The sequence below is a fragment of the Pristis pectinata genome, chromosome 24, assembly GCF_009764475.1.
Source record: "Pristis pectinata isolate sPriPec2 chromosome 24, sPriPec2.1.pri, whole genome shotgun sequence".
Classification (NCBI taxonomy): Eukaryota; Metazoa; Chordata; class Chondrichthyes; order Rhinopristiformes; family Pristidae; genus Pristis; species Pristis pectinata.
Window position 1 is genome coordinate 5,334,521 of NC_067428.1, and position 27,319 is coordinate 5,361,839.

Below are 27,319 nucleotides of genomic sequence, written 5' to 3' on the forward strand. Positions count from 1 at the left end.
CAATCATCTTTAGGCCCAAGCTACACCATTGACCTGGAGAAACTGAATGGATTTGAAGAAGTAGTTCAATGTGTGTATGAGTTCAGCCAGGTGAATGAGTGTGTTGGTGAGAAAAACTGGTAGGGTTTCTGTTCGGGGAAGAAGTAGAAAATCCTCAGACCATCTGGGTGTATGATGGAGGTGTAGAGAGGTTGCATATCCATGACACAGATGAGCTGATTGGGCACCAGGAAATTGGAAACTGTCAAAATGGCAGAGCACATTCAAGGCGTCACAGAAATAAGTGGAAGGTCCTGGATCAGGGAAAAAAAGATGAAGTCAAGGTAGGAAGAAATAAGATTGTTGAGGCAAGATCAGACAGAAGCAATGGGTCTGTGTGGACAGTTCTGCTTGTTGATCTGGGGCTAGTGAAGGGAAAATCACATGAGCAAATGAGGCCCGTGACTGCCTGGGAGACAATAATATAATGTTCAGTCATGGGGTCATGGTCCAAAGGAAGGTATGATGAGGTATCTGAGAGCTGACGTTTTGCATCTGTGAGATGGAGGTCAGTTCACCAAACCACAACAATACCATCCTTTTTGGCAGATTTGGTGATGATATTGGATTTAGTCAGCAGAGTGATTGAAGTTCAGGAGGAAAGGTTAGAGTTAGCAAGGGAAATGTGGGGAAAAAACGAGGCAGTTAGTGTCACATTGGCAGTTTCGGATAGATCTAGAGACTGTAAAGCTGAGGCCTTGTTCTTACTTTTCCAGTTCAGCCTAAAGCTTTAATTCTGTTTCTACAAGTGCTGCCTGACCTGAGTGTTCCCAACAATTTCTGTTCCGATTTCAGTTTTCTAGCATCTTGATGTCTAATGTTACATTATTTACACTTTAGTCCTCTGATACAATTTGTATAATCCAAGAAGGACCAAAGGAAAATATGATCAGTACCATTGTTATTGTCTGTATCTCAGGCTCCATGCAATCAGCACCTAATGAGTTAACCTGTGATACTAAAGATGTTTTTTTTCAAAACTGCTTTGCCATACAATGCTGCAATAATTATCAAACATCCCCCTCTAGTGATTAAAAACGTTTACTATCTGCAGTCATACTTTCTTTTTTCCCCCAATTAGATACCCCTCTGAGTTGAACTATGCTCTTAATTTGCTTCTAACTGTTGTTCTTTTCCTCACTGGATACCTATTGCCCCAAAGTACTGCATGCTTTCCCTTTGTGCCTCTATACTTGGAGGGACTAAAACTATATATTTATTAAGAGGGAGCTGTAGTATTTTTTCCACATTGCTTCCTCCTCCCAGTTTAGGACCACCCAGTTCGTGGACTAAAGTGTTGAATTCCAGAGGAGGGGGAAGAATGATTGTCTTAGCATGAAAATGGTATTTGACTGAGTGTGGTATAAAAAGAAAATTCCATGGTTGGAGTCATACCTCACAGAAATACAAATGATTGTGTTTGTGGGAGATCATGCTGTAAGACCTGGACAACATTAAGTACAGGCTGATAAGTGGCAAGTAACATTTGTGCCATTAGAAGTGCAGGCAATGACTATCTCCAACAGGAGAGAGTGTAACCACATTAAATAGCATTAGCATTACTGTGCCCCCTCTGCCAGCATCCTGGGGCACATGATTGACAGGAAATTCAACTTGACCAGCCACGTAAGTGTATGGCTGGCAAGTCTGGATCAGAAGCTGGATATCCTGCAGCAGATGACTCACTTCCTGACACTGTATAGTTTTTCCATCATCCACAAGAAGTCAGAACCATAATGGGATTTTCACCACTTGCATGGATGATTGTAGTGCCAACAAATCTCAAAGCTCAACGCTATCCACACAAAGCAGCCCATCAACCACCTTATTCATTGCCTCCACAGCCATGCAGTGAAAGCACCTTCCTAATCCATAACTTCTACCATCAAGAAAGGTAAGGATAATGGGTACATGGAACCTGCAGGTTCTCCAAGTCGCCATCCATTCTGATTGGGGGAAAATATATCACCTTTTCTTCATTATCGTTGGGTCTAAATCCTAGAATTCCCTACACATCAGCACTGTGGGAGTACCTTCACCAGAACAGCTGCAGTGCTCCAAGATGGTGACTCACCATCATCTTTACAACGGCCATAAATGCTGGCCTTGCTATTAATGCCCAGATTCTGAAAGCTAATTGAAAAATCTTTCTGTGGAGTGTCCATTCTCTGGAACTTGTCCTCAAGAAATCCTGCTCCCCTACCTTTCTGCCACTTCTGCGTGACCCCCTTCTGAAAGTTGCAGTGTGCATCTGGCTAGTCCTTGTGTAACACAGGTTGACACTTCATATACACGTTTTCTTGGACACTGCACCAAGAATATAATGGACTACTCTGCCACAAGATCAGTGAGGATGTTCTGCTCTGGTAATTAATTAGTTTAAGTCTATTCTCATCTCCCTGCCTGACCTTGCAGATTCGAGTCTCTTATACTTTTTGGCCAAACTACCTTTTTGGGGCAATGTCATTTCCTACTTTTTGTAAAAGTACATGCAGGGCATGAGCCTGTTGCAAGTGAAAAACTGCTGGATGGACGTGAGGCTTTTAAGTTTTAACATGCTGACAGTAGAAATAGCCTGTGTACATCTTGGAATGTAAAGTATGGATCATTTTTCCTTCTGCTCTAACTTGAGACTGAAAGGTAAGAATCCACATCAGCCTCGCAGACAAGCTAGAACCTCTGCAATTTTCATACAGGAAAAATAGGTCTACGGAGGACACCATCTTCCTTGCACTATATTCAGCTCTGGATCACCTTGACAATAAGAATACATACAGTATGTCAGGATGTTATTCATTGATTACAGCTCAGTCTTCAACATGATAATAACTAATAAAGACATAGCTAAACTCTTGGTCCTTGGCCTTGGGGGAGGGGGGGGACAGTCAGGGGGTTTCTGTAACTGGCTTCTGGACTTAGAGTGACAGACCTCAATCAACTGAGCTGCTGTAGAGATGGCTGACAGCTTCAAGTTCCTAGGCATCTACTGTATATTACCAGCAATTTCTCCTGGTCCCTCCAAAATAAATGATGTGGTCATCGTGAAAGCAGATCAGTGTATGTACTTTCTTGGGCATCTGAAAAGATTCGGCTTGTCCATGAGGATTCTCTTGAACTTGTACAGATGCATTAGGGGATGTATCCTGATTAGTTGCGTCTCAGCCTAGTATGACAGCTGCTCTGCTCTGGACTGATGGAAACTGCAGTGGATGGTAAACAGTGCCCAGTCCATCACAGGCTCATCACTTCCTTTCATCCAGTCCACCTTTGTAGTGCGTTACATTAGGAAGACTATCGTCAAGGATGGCTGCCACTCTGGCCATTCCCTTTTCTCTCTTCTACCTTCCAGGAGAAGATACAGGAGCTTTGAAAGCCCAGATGACCAGACTCGAACAGCTTGTTCCCCACTGCTATCAGACTTCTGAACCAATCACCTCTTTCACATCTCCTTCCCAGTGGTGGTGGTACGATCTCGAACCCTTAATTCCACCTTTTCTGTTATTGTTACTTCAGCATTTCTTTTTGCACTGCTTCAGTTTGCACTACTGTACTTCACACCATTCCATTGTTTGGCACTTGTTGTATTTATTATTACCATGTATACTGTTTACTTCGTGAGCTTCACATCAGCAAGGAATTTCATTGCACCCTGGTGTAGATGACAATAAACTGATCTGAGTCTGAATCAAGCAAAATTCGGACCATATACACTACTTCTTGGGGACCACCACTGGTCTCCTCTTTAATGAGTTCACAGATGATCGGTGGGTTAACCACTGGAATTTCCTGGGTAATGTCTCAAAATTAAGGTCAACCCTATTTCCTTTAAAGTTGAGCACTTTTTGTAAACTTACTGTGACCTTGTGTTCCATGGTTACTTCAAACGTGTTCTTCTTTAATAGTCCTAAAGCGCAGAAATTTTTCATAGATGAATCCTTCAATCTCCAGTTACCAGACTGTAAGGTTTCATGCTTAAGTTTCTCCAACCTTGCTCTCTATAGTTCAACACAAAACCCATCCAAATCCATTGTCTTGAACACACTTCAGATCATTGAGTAATTTTCCTTTTATGTCTTAGCATTCATTTTTTTCCCCCTTGCTTCAACGAAATCGCACACTTTAACAATGTTAATCCTGTTATTAAAATGGAAATTGCTGCTATTGGATAGGGATAGGATTGAGCATATGTATGTTGTCTCCCAATATCTGCCATGTTGAACATCTAGGACACCAAATATGAACTACAAGTTTTGTGAGGAACCCAAGGACATCCAGAATCTGAAACTGGCCAAACAGGACTGATATCTTCAGGAGAGTGAGGTTAAAGTCAGTAAAGGATTTGAGATCAATGCAAATTGAATTAAGTGATACAATTATTTAATGAGTTGCACTGCCATACATTTATTACAAAAGAATAAGAATTTGTAAATATATTTTCTTTCAATACACATTTTGAATACTCAGCAAAGTTGTTGTTGGTTCCTGCCCTGAAACAAACTCCCTGGGTGGTACAGTTTGCAAAGATTAAAACAAGTCTTTTACTGAATGGCAATGTGAAACCAAGTTCCTATGGGGATGAATTTCAGAACTGTGGCTGCGAGCAGACAAAGTCTTTTCTTTAAAAGAAAGTACATCAAATTCCCAACAGCAGGTTTGTACATGGCTTTTGAAGTTGAGAAAATAAGCATTCAGATCTTTTTTTTGTTCAGTTACAACCATCATGGAGTCTAAGGCATGTGAAAGGGAAAAAAATGCTGAATTCAATGCTGATATATGGTTTGGTGAATCAACTTTAACTTCACATAGCATCATTAACATTTATCTAAATTCAACCAGAATAAGTAAGTTTGGGCTAGTCAGTCAATCCTGATCACTTGTGCTGTCTGTGGAGTTTCCGTATTCTCCCTGTGACTTGTTTTTCTTTGAGTGCTCTGGTTTCCTCTCAGTCAACAATATGTTGGCTGGTAGGTTAATTTGCCACATTAAATTGTTCTGAGTGTGAAGATGAGTGGTAGAATCTTGGGTGAAGGAGGAGGGGTTGTTGCGAATGTTGGGAGAATAAAATAGGTTGGAGTAAGATCAGTATAAAAATGGCCTCCTGATGATCAGTGCAGACTCAGGTATACCAGCAGTGCTGGCGCTCCGAGCACCTGATGGACTACAACCTGCGGCGCCAGTGGCTTGTCTGCATGGTGTGCGGCAAGGGGCTGGCCACCCTCACCCTTGGCACCATCTGGCGCCACGTGCTCCAGAACCACCCCCACTCCCTGCACTTCAACTGGGCCGAGAAGGAGAACGTCCTGGAGGCCTGGAACGAGCAGCCGTGGAGTCAACAGGGCGACAGAACCGCTGCCCCTTTGGTTGGCAGGCAAGAGGCCCCTCCGGTGCTACCAGCAGCGCTGGCGCTCCAAGCACCTGATGGACTACAACCTGTGGCACCAGCGGCTTGCCTGGTGTGCGGCAAAGCGCTGGCCACCATCAGCCTCGGCACCATCTGGTGCCACGTTCTGCACAACCACCCGCACTCCCTGCACTTCAGCCCGACCGCCAGGGAGAACATCCTGCAAGCCTGAAGCAAGACGGTGCCCTGGCAGTGCGAAAAGGAGAGCATCCCACTGGACTCGGGGCAGGTCCAGCCCTCGGCCCCCAGCTTACAGCATGAAGCTGCAGTAGTACTGGTGGTCAGGGAGCTGGGGCAACCCCAGGAGGACAGGCCACGGAGCCCAGTGAAAATCGAGGTGTACGTGGAGGAGCCAGAGAACAGCCCAGCGGCCCGGAGGTGTTTCCCGGCCCAGGATCACCGGCGCAACTACCAGGAGCGCTGGCGCCTCAAGTACTTGATAGACTATGACCAGTGGCGGCATGGGCTGGTCTGCATGGTGTGCGGTGCCACCCTGGCCACCCTCAAGCTCAGCACCATCAAGCGGCACATCCTGCAGAGGCACCAGGCCTCGCTGGGCTACACTCTGACCCAGAAGGTGCTGCTGGCCCAGGAGTGGAACAAGAAGGTGGCCGCCATCGCCAGGATGGACCTCTGGTGTCTCCCCAGCAACCAGAGTGAGGAGGGTCATCCCAGGGATCCGGGAGGAATAGCTGCCGGCGGGACTTAGGGGGTGGCCCGTTGGTTGTCATGTAAATTCTTCCCCTGCCACCCTTTCTCTCTCTCTCTCTCTCTCCCCTCCTTCTCCTCTCTACCCCCTTCGTTCTGTCCACCCCTCCCCTCTTTCTGTCCCTCCCCTTTTTACCCCCTTCATTCTCTCTATCATGCTATGTTGGCGCCAGAAGCATGGCGACACTTGTGGGCTGCCCCCAGAACACACTACGCAAAAGATGCATTTCACTGTGTGTTTCGATGTACATGTGACTAATAAAGATATCAACTTCATCATCATATAAGTGTATGCTTCTGTGCAGATTTGGTCCCCAACTTGCCCTTAATCACTACAGGAACTGGGGCTTTTCAGTGTTCTGTATCCACCATGTAGATTAGGGAGTGAGGGGGGAAAAGATCATAGCAGCCAAGCGCTACCATTAGAAGACGCAAGTTCACAGCAGATAAAGATGGAATTAGGTTCTTCTGATCCTTTCCATGAACAAAAAGTCTTCAAATGCAGTGTACACAAGTAGAATCTATGGATGTAACCCCCACCAAAAATCTGCATGCTCTATCCAAACTGTCATTGCTTTTGTTGGACTCTGGAGATGAAGGCTTCCAGAAATAATCAGATGTATAGGCACTAGTAATAAGGTATCTTGAAAAATTTGCAATTGTACAGAAGAGTTCAGTGGAACAACCAGCAATGTATTTGACCTTTTCATTGCTCAGGGATACAGGGCAATGACTTTTGTTCCACTTCAATTATTAGAGTATTTCAATGGGCATTCTGAGCTACACATAGAATGTAGGAAGAAGGGAATAACAAAAACACAGAAGTGGAGTATTAACATACAGAAGTGAACTTGAAGCAAAAGAATTTCCAGGTGTATGGCTGCATCAGGTCTTGAAGGGATTTTAAGATAAAGAAAAAGTAAAATTAATACATTTTGGGAATGGGAACAAGTTAGAGGGAAGCAGGTTTGACCGTGATGAGCTCAGTTTTTCTCTCGTTATTAGCATAGCTTTCCCTGCATTTTTCAGGTTTTGCATAACTGGGTTTTCTATCTATAAATGCCTTCTTCTCACAGCTGTGTTTTTGTTTTTTCAGACTTCCAGCATCTGCACTTTTTTGATTTTCATCTGACAGTGATACAAGCTGATGTCTCCATGCTGGACATAATATGAAGATCTTTGAATTCAGCAGGTGAAAAAAGTGGTAGGGAATTTTGGCCTTCAGGCAGCAAAACCATGGACAAAACATTTGGAGCCTGGCAAGGTAGGAATGAGGGAGGGCACTATTGCAAGGGTGGTAGCAGTTATGCTGATGGGTCAGTGCAGTGTATAATCAAGATCAGAATTAACAGGGCACGTGACCTGGTTTAGTCCAAAAGCAACCATGGAGGGAGAAGGATCAACTGGAATTGTCTCTGATCTCTAAAATTTTGACTTAACAGTGATAATGACATACAGGAGTATTACAAAGGTGTCCATTTTGTAAATTAAGCTGTGCTAGGTGTCAGTAGTCCGTAAACAGAAATTATATTTCCAAATGCGGCCATTGGATGGCGTTAGGTCGTCAAGGAAGAGTAAAACATAATAAAAATAGCTATGGGTACGCTGAACAGGAAGAGAAGCCATTGGTGAAGCTGTACTGATGGAACCAAAGGGTTTTTGCACTGGACAACACTGGAGAGTTAATGGAGGAAAGGTGATGAAGCAATCTGATACATCAATTGCTACAAACAAAGAGGATGATAAGGCAGGTTATTGTACCATGGCAAGAGTTGCAGAAGAGTTTGGCAAGGATTAATTTGCTAATGTGAGTGTTGGTGCAGCCTGGGCATGTAGTGTAGAAAAAACTGCTACTCCCCAGTGCAGAAGGTTGCTACTTCAATACTGTCACCACCTGCTGTGAAGGAGATTACGGAGGTACGATGGAGCAGTTGGCCAACTTTTCTTGAAGTCATCTATCTGGGCAGAAAGCTTAAGGTACATGGAAGAAAGAATGCAAGCACATTATTGCAAGACAATGGGCTACCCAAAGGTGGTGGAAATCCCAGAGACACCATGAATGCAGTTGAGGACCATTCATAGAAGTAAGTGCCACAGCTCCGATCACTGGTCTGTGACATTATACAGTCATAGCCAAGCCACCATTGCAGATGCTGAAACTGACACCCGGCCCCAAAGTGGTCAATGGATGATTGGTCTTGCCTGTGATATTCCCACAGACAAATAAAAATAGTGTCATTAAAACAAGTGAGTTACAATGCAAACTGGGTGAGGATTCGTTATAGGAAAATGGAATGCATGGTGAGTCCTAACTAACCGAGAATTTCAGGTAGTACAGCACAGGTAAAACCAAACTTAAAATCACAGAATGATAAAGCAGAGAAGGTCATTCAGTCCATACTGTATGTTCTTTGAAAAAACTTTTAAATTTGTCCCATTCCTTCTTCCCAAAGCATTTTTTTTCTTTTCAGGTATTTCTTCAATTCCTTTTTGAAATTAATTACTGGATCAGTTTCCACCACAGTTGTAGACAGTGCATCCCAAATCAAAAACCCAATTTTCCTCATGTTGTCCTTTGTTCCTCAGATCTAATTCTCAGAATCTCATGTGTACGCAGAATTGCTGTTGTGATTACTAGGCTCAACTCAAACTGTAGAAAATGCTAGCTACTTGTCCAACAGAAACTGCCACTTCTACTAAAATACTAGTATGTGGGTTTATCAGGTGGAAGATAATTCATTTCCTGATCCAAACTGTTTAGACAATCAACTGCAGTGGCATGTACTGTACCTTCCATGCTCAGTCTGTCAGACTAGCTAGTATTTCAGAGGGTTAGCTTGGCAGTGAACTTCTCTGACTGGTATGATCTTGGATCTTTCTCAATTCTAAGGTCTACCTGCATTCTTCCCCAAGGAATTCAGTCACTATACCTTAACAAATGCAAGAAACCATTCCTATAAGGGAATGATTCAAATATGAATTCGCATATCTATTCAACCTGGATATATAAACCACTGTTTCATCATCACCTTCAAAATCCTGGAATATTCCACCCAACAACATGGGAGTACATTCACTAGATAGTCTGACAATTAAAGAACATATCCCGAAACCACCTTCAAGAACAATGAATAAATACCAGCTGTGGTGGCAATATAAAATATTGTTATGAACTAGGTTACTATTGGTGAATGTCCCTTTAAGATAGAGCATTGTGTGCGTGACGTGCTTACATCAACAGAAGATAAAGGACGTAATGACGTTTTTGGAGAAGTCAGTCGGAGTCAGGAGAGAGAGAGAGACAGCAGCCTGCTAGTCTCTATCGATGGATGAGAAACAGTAACTGTGCCTGTCACTACAATCCACTTATGGATTTTTGGAGTAATCCGGTGGAGTCCACTTTGTCATTAACCTATGGAGGGAAACAGGTACTTGTGTGGACGGCCACATCTCGGATGCTTTTCGGGATGGCAGATACTTCGGAACAAAGCAGAGTTCACTTTGTTGCTGACCTGTAGAAGGAAGCAGGTATTTGTGTGGACGGCCACGATTCAAGTGCCTTTTCGGGGTGAGGAAGTCACTACTGAGTAGACACTGAGGTGTCGTATGGGTTCCATCGTGGAACATTTGGATTTCGTAGTATCTCTATTTTCTCTCTACATCTGCGTTTTGTCTTCAGTCAACGGTGGTTGTTGAAGAAGCCTTTGTTCACGTTTCACCTTATCTCTTGCTGAACTGAACTTTAAAAACCATTCCTGGACTTGGAGTTTGGGAATTTGACGCGCGCGCGCGCACACACACACACACTGAGTTTAGTTTTTGGGGTTAATGTTTAAGATTTAACCTTTTTACTTCTCACAATCTAACATTTTTATTTTTCTTATTATCATAAGTAGTTATTAATAAAGGTTTTAACACTGATACATGAGTCGGTGTGTTTCTTTTGTTGCTGGTTCGTAACAATATTGTACCATTATTGGAATTCATTTCAGCAAAATCTGTTTTTTTTAATTGCCATTTAATTTTCAACAAACTAGCTATTACAATGAATAAAAGTCTTGCAATGGCCTTATCTGGAGGCTGCAGGTTGTGAGATTTATAAAACATTGCCATACAATTTGAATTCAGATTTACCATAGAAGCTGAAAATTTCAGGTGGCACGTAATCAGGCAGACAACCTTTACAAAATAAGGGAGAAAAGTTAAAACTTACTCTACCAAGTAACAGGATTATAGGTCAGTTTATCAAAGTTTTATACAGTTTTAGATATCAACATCATTAGTATCAACATTGGTCAAAGCTTCATCAAAGCTCCTCCAAGTCAACCACTAGATTTGTGATCAATGTTGCACTAAAAGACTGCTGGACTTCCATTCCAAACCCTAGTCTCTTGAATTACTAAATGTTGGAGGAAATTTAGGGCTCCTAATCTGATGTTACATGGGGCAAAATAAATAACCGCTAGGTTTTCTACTTTTAATCATTATCTCAGAAAAGCACGGTGAGGATGTCACATAAAACTAAGATTTACATAGATTTAGCCCTGCAGGATCCAGATCTTATTCAGGAGAGGGATGCCACCTAATATCAAGTGAGAGAAGGAGCCCACATAGCCCCTTAAGGCATCTTTATGACCACACTTAAATCTCAATTAAGTCTCAAAATTAAATCACAACAAGATTATGGCAAAACTTAAATCTCAAGTCCACTTTTTTGCCCAATTCCCATTGATTTCATCAGATTCCAAATATAGAACGTAGAACAGTACAGCACAGGAACAGGCCCTTTGGCCCACAATGTTGTGTCAAACCAATTCCATTAGTAATAAAATGCCCAACTAAACTAATCCCTTCTACCTGCACAGTGTCCATATCCTACCATTTCCCTCACTCTAATGTGCCTGTCTAAGAGCTTCTTGATCACCCCTGTCGTATTTTGTCTCCACCACCACCCCAGGCAGCGCATTCCAGGCACCCACCACTCTCTGTGTAAAATAAAAAAAACTTGCCCCCATCACCTTAAATGCATGCCCTCTGGTATTAGACATTTTAACCCTAGTGAAAAGATACTGGCTGTCTACTCTATCTATGCCTCTCATAATCTTATAAACCTCTATCAGATCTCCCCTCAGCCTCCACTGCTCCAGAGAGAACAACCCAAGTTTGTCCAGCCTATCCTGATAGCACATGCCCTCTAATCCAGGCAGCATCTTGGTAAGTCTCTTTTGCACCCTTTCCAAAGCCTCGACATCCTTCCTATAATGGGGTGACCAGAACTGAATGCGATACTCCTGATGCAGCCTAACTAACGTTTTATAAAGCTGCAGTATAACTTCCTGACTCTTGAACTCAATTCCTTGACTAAGGCAAGCATCCCCTATGCTGCCTTTACTACCCTATCAACTTGTGTAGCCACTTTCAGGGAGCTATGAACTTGGACCCCAAGATCCCTCTGATCTGATGATCAGATAAGGGTCTTGCCATTAACAGTGTACTCTCTCTTTACATTTGATCTCCCAAGGTGCAACACTTCACATTTGGCCAGGTTGAACTCCATCTACCATTTCTCTGCCCATATCTGCAACTGGCCTACTGTATCCTTTGCCAGTCTTCTATGCTATCCACAACACCACGAATCTTCGTATCATCTGCAAATTTACTAACCCACCCATGGGAAGGGGAACATATGACTTGTGGTGGGATCCTGTTGCTGCTGACGGAAATGACAAAGGATGATGTTCTGGATGTGGAGGCTAGTAGGGTGAAAGGTGAGGACCAAGGGATCTCTATCTCTTTTCTGTTTGGAAGGAGGAGGGATGAGAGCAGAAGACGGGGAAATGGAGGACATGCAAGAAAGGGCTCCATCAACCACAGTAGAAGGGAGGCCAGGTTTTGTGATAAAGGAGGACATTTTAGATATCCTGAAATGGAAGTACTCATCTTGAGAGCAGATGCAGTGGAGATGGAGAAATTGGTAGGAAGTGATGGCATTCCAGGACATCTGAAATGTCCTCTTTTTTTCAGGATCCCCATAAAAATCTGAAAAAGCACTTCCAGGTGAGGCAGAAATTCACATGCACTTATCCAACTTGGTCTATTGCATTTGATGCTTGCAATGTGGCCTCCTCTACAATGGTGAGACCAAGCATAGATCGGCACCTGCACTCTGTCTGCAGTGGCCATCCCAGCTCCAGGTTGCATGCTATTTCAACTCGCCTTACCATTCCCACACTGACCTGTCCATCCTCTGCCTTCTTAACTGCTAACGTGAGGCCAAATGCAAACTAGAAGAACAACACCTCATATTCTGCCTGGGTGGTCTACAACCATATGATATAAACATTGAATTTTCCAATTTCAGGTAACCCTTACCTCCTGTGTTCCCTTCTCTCTCTCTTTCCTAATCCACCTCTGGTACTCCAATTTTGTTCACTTTCCCAAACCCCCATCACCCATTTTTGTCGCATTCCACCTCCTGGTTCCATTCACCTACTACCCATAATTTACCCACCAGAACCCCTTCCCCATCTGGTTTCATCTACCTTTTGTCTCTCCCTCAAATAATTCCCATTACCAGCTTGCTAACTTATCAGATTCCAGTACTTGGAGCCTTTGTGTTCCCGCTTATCACCCTCCAGCCTTTGTCTCCACCTTCACCCACCACTCTTCCCACCTGACTTCATCTGCTCCTTTTTTATCCTGGTCTGTGTACACCTACCACCCACCTGCCTCTGACTTCCAACTCCAGCCCTCCACCCTCCCCAACCTGGCTCCTTCTCACTATCATCCCTCACTTCTCCTTGATTCACTATCACCTACTGACTCGTGTCTCACCACTCCCCCTCTTTACTTGACTGTTGTCCCTCTCCACTCTCAGTCCAGATGCAAGGTCTTGACTTGAAACTTTGACAATTCCTTTCCCCCCCACATATGCCACTCAACTCACTGAGTTCCTCCAGCAGTTTGTTTTTTACTCCTGACTTCAGTACCTGCAACCTCTTGTGTTTTCCTGTCTATAATCACTCTTCTGGGTGAGAGACAACTCCTCACCATCCTAATGGAAACAGGGAAGGTCAAGGGATGCTGATCTCCCAGCAGAGCCATCACTATCAGCAATAACAAAGGAAATCCTGAATGTCCCTGGTGGTATAGTTCACGTGACCATCTTTCTGTTTCTGGTCACCTCAGGCTCCAGTAATACACTCATCGTGAAAACCAGAACCAAGCAATTCAGCAAGCCAAGCATTTTCCTCCATTCAATCAAGATCAAAGCCATTTAATATTCATCCAATCAGCTTGCGCATTCCCTTTCGTTCCTGGCTCCCAGTGGCTGCTGCTTGATTATCTCAAAACAGCACCATAGCCAGCTGGTAGACTGACGTTCCCTTAGCACGGCTGTGCAGAGTGACCCTGAGCAGCTGTGGGCCTGGATGCACTGCGTTCGGACGGCATGGTCAAGTCCTGAGTAGTGGCAGTCCGGGGTGGTCGACTGATGGACGAGCATCAAGGTCAGTGGTGGGGCAGCAGCTGTGGAAGCATGAACTATGTCACCCTGAGGGAGGGGCACTGATCCTTTGCCCAGGGAAGTATTGCCATTCCAACAGGGCAGGGCATTAACTGGGCTGACAATCTGCTGGGGAAGTGGCTTCTTCAAAGCTCTGGCCAGCAGTAAAATCCAGAGCCATGATGGCACAACATGGACTTGCATGAAGATGACCTGAGCCTACAAGGCAGAAGCTTTCAGTGCAGATCTCATGCATTGAGTATTTTGTCTTTGGGATGCTCTCCATGGTTGGCTTGGAGTGTGTTGACGTGGAACTGGTCACTCTGTCCATACTGGAAAGGATGGGCTCAGGCTCCACATTAGGACATTTGCCAGGTTGGAGCTTCTCTTTCCTCCAGTACATCTCTGATTGGCTGAACGATGCCAGAAGCATCTTTGTGTTCATGGGTGTCAGCCTTCACCCATGCTGCCTTTACACAGCCCTCATCCGCACCTTCCAGAGCAGGATTGGGATGCACACTCACCATCGAGGGAGCTGGAGCACTCGCTGTCCTTTCCTCTGGCCTGCTTAAAGTTCACTTGTACTGGTGGTTAGAGCTATGGTCATGGTAAGGTGAGAGGCGCATGTTTAAACTATTTGATTCTTATAAGACTGGAGAAACTGTGGGATGAGGGGTAAGTGGGATGGAGGATGCACACACTGTTACCCTCAGTAATCTGCTATTCTCTTCCCTGCTCTGTGCTGACTGGGCTCATGACTTCTATACCCTCTTGCCCAGATGATTTATCCTATGGGCATAGTTGGCATCACTCTCAACTGTCTCCTGCAATGTTTTCAGTTGTATGAACTAACCTGCAAGAGAAAGAGTGTCAGTGATTATGACCCAGTGTGTGCAGAGGATGTGAGTGTGCGAGTGCATTGATATTCAGCTAATGTCTTCCAGCAGATGTCATCCTAAATCTCAATGTATCCACAGGAGACAGATTTCTTTCTTCAAAGGAAGAACATTCTGTGGAAGTATCAGATTCCATCTCCTTCTATCTTTGAGTAGTGATCATCTTCCAGTTATTCCCTCCATGTCAATTATCAATTTGGAATATCTGGATAACAAAGATATTTACATCAGACTCCTATTTATTAACTATAGCTCTGCATTGAACACCACAATTCCAAACAAACTCATATCCAAACTCCTAGACCTACGACTCTACAGCCCCTCTGCAACTGGATCCTGACTTCCTGACCAACAAACCGCAATCAGCAAAGAAAAGCCAACAACACCTCCTCCACAATGACCCACAACACCAGTACCCCACAAAGCTGGACACTCAACCCTCAATTATATTCCCTCTGCACTGACCGTGTGGCCAAATTCCACTCTATCTCCATTTACAAGTTTGCAGATGACACTGCTGTAGTAGGCCAGATCTCAAACAACAACAAGACGGAGTACAGGAAGGAGATAGAGAGTCTAGTGGCATGATGTCAGGACAACAACCTTTCCCTCAATATCAGCAAAATGAAGGAGCTGGTCATTGACTTCAGAAAGTGGGGTGGAGTACTCATCCCTGTCTGTGTCAAGCGTGCTAAGGTGGAGGTAGTTGAAAGACCCAATGTACCTTGTTGTGCCCCTTGCATTTTATTTGTCTACCTGCATTGCACTTTCTCTGTAACTGCAACACTATATTCTGCATACTTTTTTCTTTTTACTACCTCAATTTATTTATGTATGGAATGATCTGTCAGGATGGTGCGCAAAACAAAGTCTTTTCACTGTATCTCAGTACATGTAACAATAATAACCCAATACCAATGTCCTGGTTGTTATCATTTCTACAGGTCCCTTGTCTGGTGAAGCCTACCAACTCTTCTGCAAATGTTATTCTGTGGTTTGTTAAAAAGGACATATCTGTCATTTTTCTCTGAAGCTAAGACATCCCATTTTTGGATCACACATACACCGTGAGGAAATCTGAGCCACAGATGTCAGCAGGTCTGATTTACGTAGTCCCCTTGTTGACAGTGATTCTCAAAAACTCTCATTTCTAGTACTCAGAATTTAATGAATGCTTTTAGTGCAGTTAACAATTATGGAATCATATTGTGAAATTGTAAAACTATGATAATACTGTTAGAAGTTAAAATTTCGGATTTCTTGAATTTCTAGACTCTGGAGGAATTCAGACAACGCACAGTAGTGTAGCGGTTTGCGTAATGCTATTACAGCGCCAGCGACCCAGGTTCAATTCCTGCCGCTGTCTGTAAGGAGTTTATGTGTTCTCCCTGTGTCCCTGCATGAGTTTCCTCTGGGTGCCCTGGTTTCCTCCCACATTCCAAAGACACAAGTTAGGAGTTGTGGGCATGCTATGTTGGCGCTGGATGAGTGGCGACACTTGCGGCACATTCTCAATAACGCAAAAAGACGCATTTCACTGTGTGTTTCGATGTACATGTGACTAATAAATAAATATCTTATGTTAATTTCTGAGTACAAGCAGGATAAAGGAAGTTGAGAACTCAACTTGCAAAGTAGTGACACCGCAGGAGAATGCTCAATTGCCTCCAATTGTTGATTGGCAGCCTAAGGGCTATGTTACTGCAGTGAAGGATCAGGTAACTATCGGCTGCTCAGTAATGGAATTGTAGTTTGTGCTTTTCTACCCAGTCACACAAAGATAAGTATTTGATTTTCCCATATTTCTCTTATTGCTTTTATCCTGAACGTTGTTTCTTTGTTTGTTCTCTTTAAGTTGCCATCTGTTGTCCTGCAGCACTCCCTTCCTCCCTCACACTCCCTTCCTCCCTCACACTTCCTTGATGTGCTGAAAGTCTCATGGACTCATTTCCTGTGCTGACCAATCCCTCTCTTCACATGTATTACTGCCTTCCATCCCTTCCAACGTTCACAAATTGCTTGAAACTCAGAAATTTTTTTAAAAACTGCAGGATATTGGAAACAGTAAGTCAGACAGCATCTGTGGAAAGAGACAGATGTTAATGTTTCAGGTCAAAGATTTTTTAATCAGAACTGTCCTTACAGAATCTGCAGTTTTTCTCTTTTTGATTAAAAGTTTTAAAATGTCTCTGAACGATGGAGCAACTTAAAAACAGTTACAATCTATGATGGCCTTGGCAGCTGGCAGAATCCAGCTCAACACTGCTAGAGAGACCTGGGTTCAATCCCGACCTCCGGTGCTCTCTGAGGAGTTGGTATGTTCTCCCTCTGATCATGTGAGTTTCCAACAGGTGGTGGGGTTTCCTCTCACCCCAAAGAAATGCAGGTTGGAGGTTAATTGGTGGCTGTAAATTGCCCCTAGTGTGTAGGTGAGTGGTAGAATCTGGGCAGGCGGGGGGGTGGGGTGGGGTGGTGGGGGTTGGTGTGTGTGTTGATGGGAATGTGGAGAGAATAAAAAAATGGGATTAGTGTGCTTGATGGTCAGCACAGACTTGGTGGGCAGAAGGGCTTTTTCTGTGCTGGATGATTCTTATGATAATGTAGCATTTTCAAAAAAGAGCTAGCAGATTTATGTTGCACTTCAAGCAAAGTGCAAGGCAATTCCTGGCCATTGTTTGGGTCTCATGCACTGTCCTTCCTCTGGTGTGTTTTGCTTTAGGGTGGTGATTGTAAATTCGAACAGAGCAGCATTGTTGTGACTTGCAAAGGTGTCAAGCAGATTCTGAAAGACTGAAGCGGATTTAGCTGCAGCAGTGGCCACAGCTGGACCGATCTCAGTTGGCATCGATGCAGAGCACAGATCCTTCATGTTGTACAAATCAGGTAAGGAGCAGGATTTGTAGGAGAGGTCGAAAAGGTGAGACAAAAGGAGAAAAATAGTGGTCTGGGTTTGGTAACACTAAACTTCGGTTTCAAGAATATAAACAGAAAATGCTCAGCAGGTCAGACAGCATTTGTGGAAAGAGAAACAATTAACATTTGGGTCTTCTGAAACCCTGCTGGGAACAAGATTTTGTTCTGCTGTCCCAATAGGAGAGGTAAATTGGCCCACAACTGTTTTCAGATGTAAGCCAAGAATAATGCACAGGGCAAAATAGCTGGTCCAGACATCCTCCAAAATTGGTTTTGGGTCACATCCAAATAACCTGGGGCAGCCCTGTTGTAAATAAGCTTTTGATTTTTTTTATTTTTCAGGATCTGGACATCACTTGCATTTATGGTCCATCCCTGATTGCCCTTCAGATGGTGATAGTGAGCTACCTGTATCTGAATGTCTTTCTCAACCATTTAAAGATCAAACAGATGGTTGTGTCTGCACTCGGATATAGCCCAGTTCAGGGAAGGACAACAGATGTTGGCCATCCAGGGACAAAGCAGAAGAAAGGTTCAGAAATCTTTCCATAGCTCCCCTTTAGTGCACGAACACGAAGAATAAATGCTATTGGCCCATTTTACATGGACAGGTAGATGATTAAGAGGTAAACTGGTGGCTAGTTAAGTGGATGTGCTTAATATTGTTTGAAATTAATTTTCATGGCAGACACTCCAGCTGTTAGTGCAAAATGACGAAGTACACCCTTTTACAATAACTCTACACTAATTCCATTTTTTAAAATTCTCCCCACATTCCTATCAATTGCCCCTCATATTCTATCCCTCACCTCTACACTAGAGCCAGTTTACAGTGGCCAATTAACCTACCAACCCACATATCTTTTGGATGTGGGAGGAAATTGGAGTGCCTGAAGGAAACCCATGTGGTCTCAGAGAGGATATGCAAACTCCACACAGAGAGAACCCAAGGTCAGGTTTGAATTTGAGTCACCGGAGCTGTGATGCAACAGCTCTACTAACTGCACCACTGGTCCACCCACTTGATCTTGGAAGTTTAAGGAGCAATTTGGAAGGTACAATAAATGCAGGTCATGCCAGTGATGTTTACGGCCTGTGAATGAATAATAACAGAAGATCCAGCTGAGTGATATACAGGGCATTTTTGCAACACAATAACAACATCTAGTATTTCCGTTTCCAGAGGGGAAAAAGGCAGGAGTTGCTTTCTACACCTTTACTCTGTTCCTGCACTACTAAGAATCCATGAGGCAGGGTCATTTCAGTACATTGGCAGGGTGGGAGGGGATCTCTTGGTGCTAGGAAGTATAATTGTGGGATGATACTCTGCTTTCTGAACTACCTCCAAAACTTAATGGCTTGCTAGATCATTTCAAAAGGTAATTAAACTTCACCCACATTGGTGAGCTTGGAGTTACACCAGAAACTTGTTGCAGGTTTATCATTCCATGGTCTAGGACATCCCTTTAGTAGTTCCTCTGTACCGTGTCCTAGGTTCGTCCATCTACAGCCATTTTATCAATGACCCATCTTCCATCTTTAAGATCAGAAGGGGGAATGTTCATGTTAATTATACATTATTCAATTCCATTTGCATCTCTTCAGCAAATGAAGCAATCCATGCCTGCATTTGCAAGACCCAGGAAGCATTTAGACATGGAATGCTAAGGGCAAGTCATATTCTCACCCTGAAAGTGCCACGCTATAACCATCTCCAACAAGACATGGTCTAATTATCTACCCTTCCCATTCAAAAGCAACATCATTGATGGTTCCTCCACCATCATTATCCTAGGGCCACATTGACCAGGAACTCAACTGCACAAACATACGTGGCTACTCCTCAGTTCAGACATCTCTGTATACTAACAAGCTTGATGGCAGCAACCACCAATGCTACCATGCAGAAATTTTCATGCTGGGGTCAGCTGAAGGAAACCATGGGATCCAGGCAGTCTGTCAACACTTTGAGCAGGGATTAACTGTCCCCAGCAGTGGCTGCACACACCATGCTGATCAGGGTGAAGCCCTGAGCCCCACATTTCAGGGCTGAATGGCCACACCCCTCACTCCAGCCCCATTGAACTCCATCCTCCAGGGCAGTCTCTGAGCACTGGCACACTCACACCAATCTGAGGGGGGGGGGGGGTGAGATCAACATTATCAACATTTCATCACTGCAGAAGCACTGATAAAAGGCTGGAGTTAGTGTTAGGTTCCCTGCACAGTAGTGCGCAATCCTAATGAATGTTTTCAGGGGATACCAATCTATGAGTATCCAGATTGAAGGCCCGAGAGTGCTACAATGAACCAGCATCCATCAGGCAGTGCTAACTGGGCATCTGTGTAAGAGCAACCTCACCTGGGTTAGATTGCATTAGCAATCATTTCTGGGTAACATTGCTTCCATTGGCAAATTATAGAAATACGTACAGCACAGAAACACATTTTTTGGCCCACCGAATTTGTACGACCATCAACCACCCATTTACACTAATCCTACGTTAATCCCATTTTTTTTATTCTCCCCATATTCCCATCAACTCCCTCCCAGATTCTGCTACTCACCTACATACTAGGGTCAATCTATAGTGGCACATCTTTAGGATATGAGAGGAAACCAGAGTACTCAGGGGAAACCCAACGGTCATAGATTTATTCTATACCTCTTCAATCTGAAATGTTAATTCTTTTTCTCTTTCCACAGGTGCTGGCTGACCAGCTGTGTTTCCAACATTTTCTGAGATCAGCTTCAGGTTGTTCAAGCAAAAAGCTGGCAAAGATACAGGTGAGCCTAAAACTTCTAAGGTTCTGTACTAATCTTTATGTAAATTATAAGAATAATACATCAGAGAATCTTAATGTACTGAATAGAGTCAGTACGTTAAGATGGTGTCCCATTCTAGTGGTTACAGAATATACTTTGGAATGACTCCAGTACAATGCCTTACAGTCAGCACCACTGTTTCTGAGGTGTCATCTGTCCATTCACATAAATAAAAAAAATTATCTACGGCACATTATTAGCAAAGAACACCAGAAATATTCCTATTGTCCTGTCCATTATTATGTAATTTCTGCACTCACATCTGCTCTTTATCTCATTGTCTACCTTGGTGTATGCCAATTCACTGCCTTACTGCCTACAGTACAAGAGTGACAGCATCTCAAAAGTATAGAAGTATACCTCAAAAGTAAAAAAGTATATCTCAAAAGACTTCAACATACTTTTAATGTTAGTGCAGTAATTTTCTGCATTCAGTTTTTGCATATTAAAGAAACTGACATTTCACCCCTGCTCTCCAAGAGAGAAACAAAAATGTATCTGGGACTTCAGCAGATATTTCAAGTTGATTCATTTTAATTGGAGCAAGCATATCAAATAGCAGTCATCTTTCTAAGGTTTCATCTGTTTCCTACCTTTCCATATTGTTTCTCATGAAGTGTTGTCCAGTTCATCCAATATCCATCCAATGTGGAATCAAAAGTGAAGACATTGCAGCCAAAGTACAAGTTACCCCACACAACACAAGAAAATCTTCATGATCTCTTGTCTAAAATTGAAGTCAACTGTTGAAAAGGTTAAAATTGAAATCTAGTAAGTTGCAGAATGCATTGAGTAGACGCTTCCATCAAACTGAAAATGGCAGTTTGAATTGTGTAAATTGCAAAAACTAGAGGCTTGAGCACTGATCCCTGGGCAGACTGTTCAAATCTTAATCCAATTTATTTTCTTACCTTCAGCCAATTTCTCATCCAGTCTCAGGGTTCAGCCTGAACTACAACAGCAAACACATCTATGAACTCCTGTGGTAATTTATTGCAAGTGCATATTCCTGTGCATTCCATTACAGGCACCTTTATGAATTTCTTTGTAGTTCGGTTTTGTGATCCTTTTTGAATTTCTCTGAAACAGTGAAATAATCACACAAGAAAACACATCATTAAAGTTCCTGGTTAGTGAAGTTCCTTGTAGTTTTAATAATACATTAGATTTGAAGGAAGATTAAAGCAAAAGGTGTCCGTCCGATCAGGAAAATGATACTAGAAAATGACGGTCCTGGCTATTGCTATGGAAACTCTGTACTTATACTACGTTTAGCATTGTGGTTTAAGATTAATTGGAAAGAACTCTTTGTGGTTTTGAGCTCAGTCTCACTCTGCAACTTTAATGGTGCCTGGATTGTCTGGGTGTAATGAGATTTATATTGTAGTTGGATAATGTTTCATTGATGTGACTTTGTGAAGCCAAATTTTTGTAAATTTCTCTCAATTCAGGATGAAATTGAAGCACATTTCTAAAATCTATGTTACCAAATTATATGATGATTCTGGTTGATAAGCCTATAAATTATGTGAGAAATAGAGAAAACAGCAGCATAGTAAGAGGAAGAAAGAAAATGAAGTAATATGACACTTTTCACATGTTCAGCATATCCCAAAGCACAGTGCAGCTGGCAAAGTGCGATTATTGTTCTAATGCAAGTAAACATAGCAAGCAGTTTGTACAAAGCAATGTTTCACAAACTGTAATCGATGATACAATGAAGATTCACTGGATTCATTCCTGGAGTGGAGGAACTATCTTATGAGAAGATGATCAGAATGAGCCATTATCCTTAAGGGTTCAGAAGAATGAGAGGTGACCTCATTGAAGCATATAGAGGGCTTGACAGAAGGGATGTAGTGTTTCCTCAGGCTAGATAGTCTAGAATTAGGGGAGATTATCAGGATAAAAGGTTGGCCATTTAAGGACAGAGATCAGGAAGAATTTCTTCAATTGAAGTTATGAATTGTTGGAATTTTCTGCCCCAGAAGTCTGTGGATGCTGAGTCACTAACTTTATTCAGAGCTGAGATTTGGAGTCCAGGGAAATGAAGTTATATGGGGATTGGGTGGGGAAGTGGATGAGGTTTTGAAGAACATCCATCGGATGGTGTTCCCAGTTCAGAGGTGGCGTAGCCTTCTACTGCCTCTGCTTCTTCTGTTCTTATGAAACCAACCCTGATTCTGAAGCTGAAGCACATCTCTCACACTAGCAAACATGCCCTGTATTTTAATGAGACAACTCACTGTCTTCAAAATTAACTGCCTAAATTAAAAACATAATTAATATAATCTCACACCTGGAGAATGACAGTCACTAATTTGTCCCTCAAAAGAGAGCTTGTCCATCAGGTTTTATGGGTTTTATCCATCATGCCAGCCCAGGTTAGATTTGATTAGTTTAGCTGAAACTTCAGTTGACATTTGAAGTGAAGCAGTACACAGCAAATCTTTGACCATGAGAAAAAAGTTTGTATCTCATTTAATTTTTCCATGACATGTCAAACTAAATATGATTGAACTCACCCCTAGCTAATATAAGAGAAAACCTTTGCTTCACAGAAATTACCATTCCTATGTATATTACTGAAGGTGTGTATGTTACTGAAGGTGTGTATGTTGAAAATCTAAAATAAGAACAGGAAGTGTTGGAAATGTTTATCAGTGGCATCTGTGGACAGCGAAACAATCAACTTTTCAAATCAGAAAATGTTCAACAGAGCATCCGTCCATCTCATGTCTATTAGCTTTTGCATGTCATACCAGTCCACAAAATTTTCAAAATCCATTCTGCACTGCTTCTAGGTCTTTATGGTGTTGGCCATGGTTCAGTTAGTAACTCATTCCTATGAGTTATAACCTCATGTTGAAGAGATTTCTTGACTTAATCTAGGCTGATACTTCAGTGCAATACAGAGGAAATGCTGCCTTTCAGAGATGCTGACTTTCAGGTGAGATGTTAAACCAAAGCTGCTCCTCCCCTCCAGGTTGGATGCGAAAGCTATTTTTGAAGAAGTTAAAGTTCAGTATTTATTCTTGAACACACGTTATCTGGCCATTAGCATGTTGCTGTCTATGAGGAACAGCACTTCGTATCCCGCCGGGGTAGTCTACAACCTAACAGCATGAACATTAAACTCTCCAATTTCAGGTGACCTGCTCCCCCTCTGTTCCTTTTCTCTCTTGCTGTTTTTTTCCCCTCTTCCACCCACTATCTGCCTATCACCCACACACTCCTTCCACTGGGTCCCCTCCTCTCCCCTCCTCCTACTGTTCACATCTACCCCTCCCTGTTCCCTTATTTGGTTTCATGCCCCACCTTCCTTTCTATCAGATTCCATCATCTGCAGCCCTTTGTTGCCTCCACCTGTCACCTAGCCTCTCTTGCTATTTCCACTCTTGCCCCCTCCATCTACCTATCACCCACCTCCACTGGATCCACTGATGTCTTGTCAGCTCTTGCTCCACCCCTTCCCCTCACCTCCTTATACTGGCTATATATTTCTGTCCAAATGAAGATTCTCAACCCAAAATGTTGACGGTTCACTTCCTTACACAGATGCTGCCAGACCCGCTGAGTTCCTCCAGTAGTTTGTTTCTTTGCAAGTAAGTGGGTTTTCTTTCACTAAGATGAGTGGTAACAGTACTGAGTGCACCAGTATTTTTTCCACTTCGCAGCCTAAAAATTGTACCAGTAGATTATAGTCCATGTCTCCTTCAACAGGATATTAACAGGCAGAAAGATCAGAGCATTCCTGCCTTTTGATCAATTTGTATTCATGAGTAACTTTTTGTTAGTGACTGTTGAATTGTAAATTTGTTAGTAATAGCTGGAGGCAGAAAGATGTGTCTTTATTGCACAGAATCTTTGAGGCAACCCATAAACAAACAAACATGCACAGAATGCCCTCATCACCTCAGCTCATAAAGTAGATTCATAGACACTATTCCAAACTTATGCACCCTAAAAACTTGTTGTCCATTTAGGTAGCACCTATGGGGGACCATAAGTTATGGGTACAGCTCACCAGCCAAAAGACATTATCAAACAAACACACACACACACACACACCCTCCCCACCTCCCCCCCCCCCCCCCAAATAGCTGGGAATAACCTTCTTACACTATTTGACAAGTTTAAGTCCAAAGACTGAAGCATGTGTTTGTTAGGAGAGAGTCGACAGTCACTCTACCGCCTGTGAAAATGTGGTTGTTTTCACTTCAAAGTTGAGATTTTGGTGGGAGAAGAATGCAGTTGAGTGTAAAGTAATGTTAGAAGTCCAGGCAAAACATTCAAATAGCTGGAAAGTATAAGATTAAAATATAAGGATTGTAGACAAGATAAAAGGAGGGAAAAAAGACTCTAAATGATGCTGTAATATTTGTGGCTTTGGAGTGATAGCAAACAGATTTGGAAGAACACAGGTAGTTCAGAAGCTTATAGGAATAGAGGACATTAGAGAGGAGAATAAACCCATCAAATAAATTGACAGCAAAGGTGGAAATTTTAAAACAGGTGATGCTTAACAGGGAGATAGTGTAGGCCAATAAGCACAGGAGTGGTAGGTGAACAAAGTGATGTGAGGAAGAAACAGGTAGAAAAAGAGAGGTATGTCAAAAGAGCATTGGGTGTCAGTGACAAGCAAGGTGGTATGGACTAGTTTTATGCTGGTTTTAGCAATGGCACAGATATGTAGTCCACAGATCACCTCATGCCCAGGTATGATGTGAAAGTTGCCAGTAGCCTACTTTGGTTACAGACAGTTGCCACTGAGTCTACAGAATGGAGCTTGTGGCTTTGGTCTTCCCAGTATTCACTGAAGGAAATTTCTGTCCATCCACTTCTGGATTCCAGTCTGAAGAGATTTATAGTGAGTTAGATAGACATTCACAGTGTGCATGTGGAAGTTGACACTGCTTTCAGCAGGGGCAGTATCTAAATGAGGTTTAGGAGGGGCCATAATTTAGATCCTGCAGGAAGAAAGGTGATAATACAGCACTAGGGGAGAAGCCTGTAAAATCATGACAGTGACCTCGAGGCTTCAAGTGATAATGTGACCTCCCTGTAGTGATTGGATAGCAACACAAAAATAAAATGTCTCCACAAAGAGAAAACACAGCTTCAGCTGCTGAAATATGTTGTTTATTTGACGTTTGCAAAGACAAAACACTGTCGTTAGGAGATAGTGATTGCAGGTGAGCAAAATGCACCTGAGGCAGGTATGAGAGTTACATTACAGGTGAACAATTTATTTAGACTTTGCCCTCAATAAAAACTTGTTGCAGATAAATTTGTTCATGTCAGTATTGGTAAATGATTTAAAAAAAAAACTGCAGATGCTTAAAATCTAAAATAAAACAAAATGCTGGAAGCACTCAGCAAGTCAGACAGCATCTGTGGAAAGAGAAACAGCTAACATTTCATGAAAGTCAAAACTGCAGATGCTGGAAATCTGAACTATAAACTGAAAATGCTAGAAACACTCAGCAGATAAGGAGCATGCTTGGAAAATTCAGACAAAGGGTCTTGACACAAAAAGTTAACTATTAAAAGAGATGGCGGGATGGATAGAACAACGGGAATATTTCTAATAGGGTGAGACTTCAATGTAGCAGTTAGAAGCATGTTGTGCTTCTTTATCTGTGTATTGTACTAATGACAAGAGTATGCAAGACCAGACTTTGTAGCAGAAAAAAAGAAAACCTGAGCCAAAATAATGACAGTCAGTAATGGCCCGTTCTAATTCAGACAGAAAGAAAGAATACGTTACCTAAAGTTTGAAATTTCAGTATTGAGTCCTGAAGGGTGCAAGGTGCCCAGATAGATGATGAGGTGTTTTTGTCAAGTTTGCACTGGGCATCATTGTAACAGTACAGGAGGGCAATAACAAATAGGTCAGAGCAGGAGTGGGATGGGTAATTAAAGTAGCAGGCTACCAGAAGCTCAGGGTCACTCCTGTGAACTGAACACATGCTCCGCAATGCAATTACCCAATCTGCATTTGGTTTCTTCAGGGTAGAGGAGTCGACATTGTGAACACCAAATGTGGTGCACAAGGTTCAAAGAGTGCAAGTGAATTGCTGATTTACTTAGAGAGACTGTTCAGTGCTAAGTGGCACTTCAGTAATTAACTTGTCACTGTTCTGCTTGGGTCTCACCTGGATTACTTGGCTTCAGACATCATTAAAGCCTTAGTCCATGCATGGACTAAGGAGTTCAATTCCAGAGGCAAGATGAGAAGGATTGTCCTTTGCATTGATGCAGTAATTGACTAAGTATGGCATCAAGAATCCCTGTTAAAACTGAAGTCAACTGAAAACACTGTAACGGCTCAAATCATACCTTGCACAAAGGAAAATGATTGTGTTTTGTTGGAAACAATCATCCCAGCCTTAATGGATGACTACTAATGTTGATTTCATCTACATGGACTTCAGGGAAACATTTGCATAATGGGCCACATGATAAAAATTAGCAAAATTTAAGCTTATGGGATTAAAGGGAGAAAAACTGTAAAGCAGCATTAAGTAGAGGGTTCCTTACCTCATCTAATATCCATACAATGGATATCTCTGGGGTAGGTTCAGAACCGCTGTTTTTGTTGGTACATATATTTGGTCTGGCCTTGGACATAAATCTCAGAAACAGTGAGGAAAATGGTAACAGACATCTGGAGAATAAAGCAAGCTTTATGTAATGGACAGTGGATAGCAGGTGAATTTTAACACAAAAGTATGAATTAGGTTCTTTTATAACGACTGTAGAGACGGTTTCACAAGAAAGAAGGAGCATGGATAATAATGTCTATTGATTATTGTAAAGTGGGCTTTATGGCTTTATTAGAGTGATAAACCGCTTGGTTTTGGGATGTGGTCGTGGACCAGAGCACCCGGAGGAAACCGACACAGTTACAGGAAGAACGTGCAGACTCCACACAGATAGCAGATCAGAATTGAGCCTGTGTCTCTGACACTGTGAGGCACCGACTCTACTAGCTATGCCACTCAGGGCACAGTCATTAAAAAGATTAT

General features: G+C 42.7%; 1 protein-coding gene across 1 annotated transcript in view; it reads left to right on the top strand.

Moving 5' to 3' along the window:
• LOC127582617 (cathepsin L2-like) overlaps positions 1-27,319 on the top strand; it is a 195,890-nt gene that overhangs the window by 148,241 nt on the left and 20,330 nt on the right. Inside the window, exon 5 of the mRNA XM_052038060.1 lies at positions 20,169-20,249. Coding sequence (XP_051894020.1) covers positions 20,169-20,179 — 11 coding nt within the window. The 3' untranslated portion in view covers positions 20,180-20,249. The remainder of the gene's footprint in view (positions 1-20,168; positions 20,250-27,319) is intronic.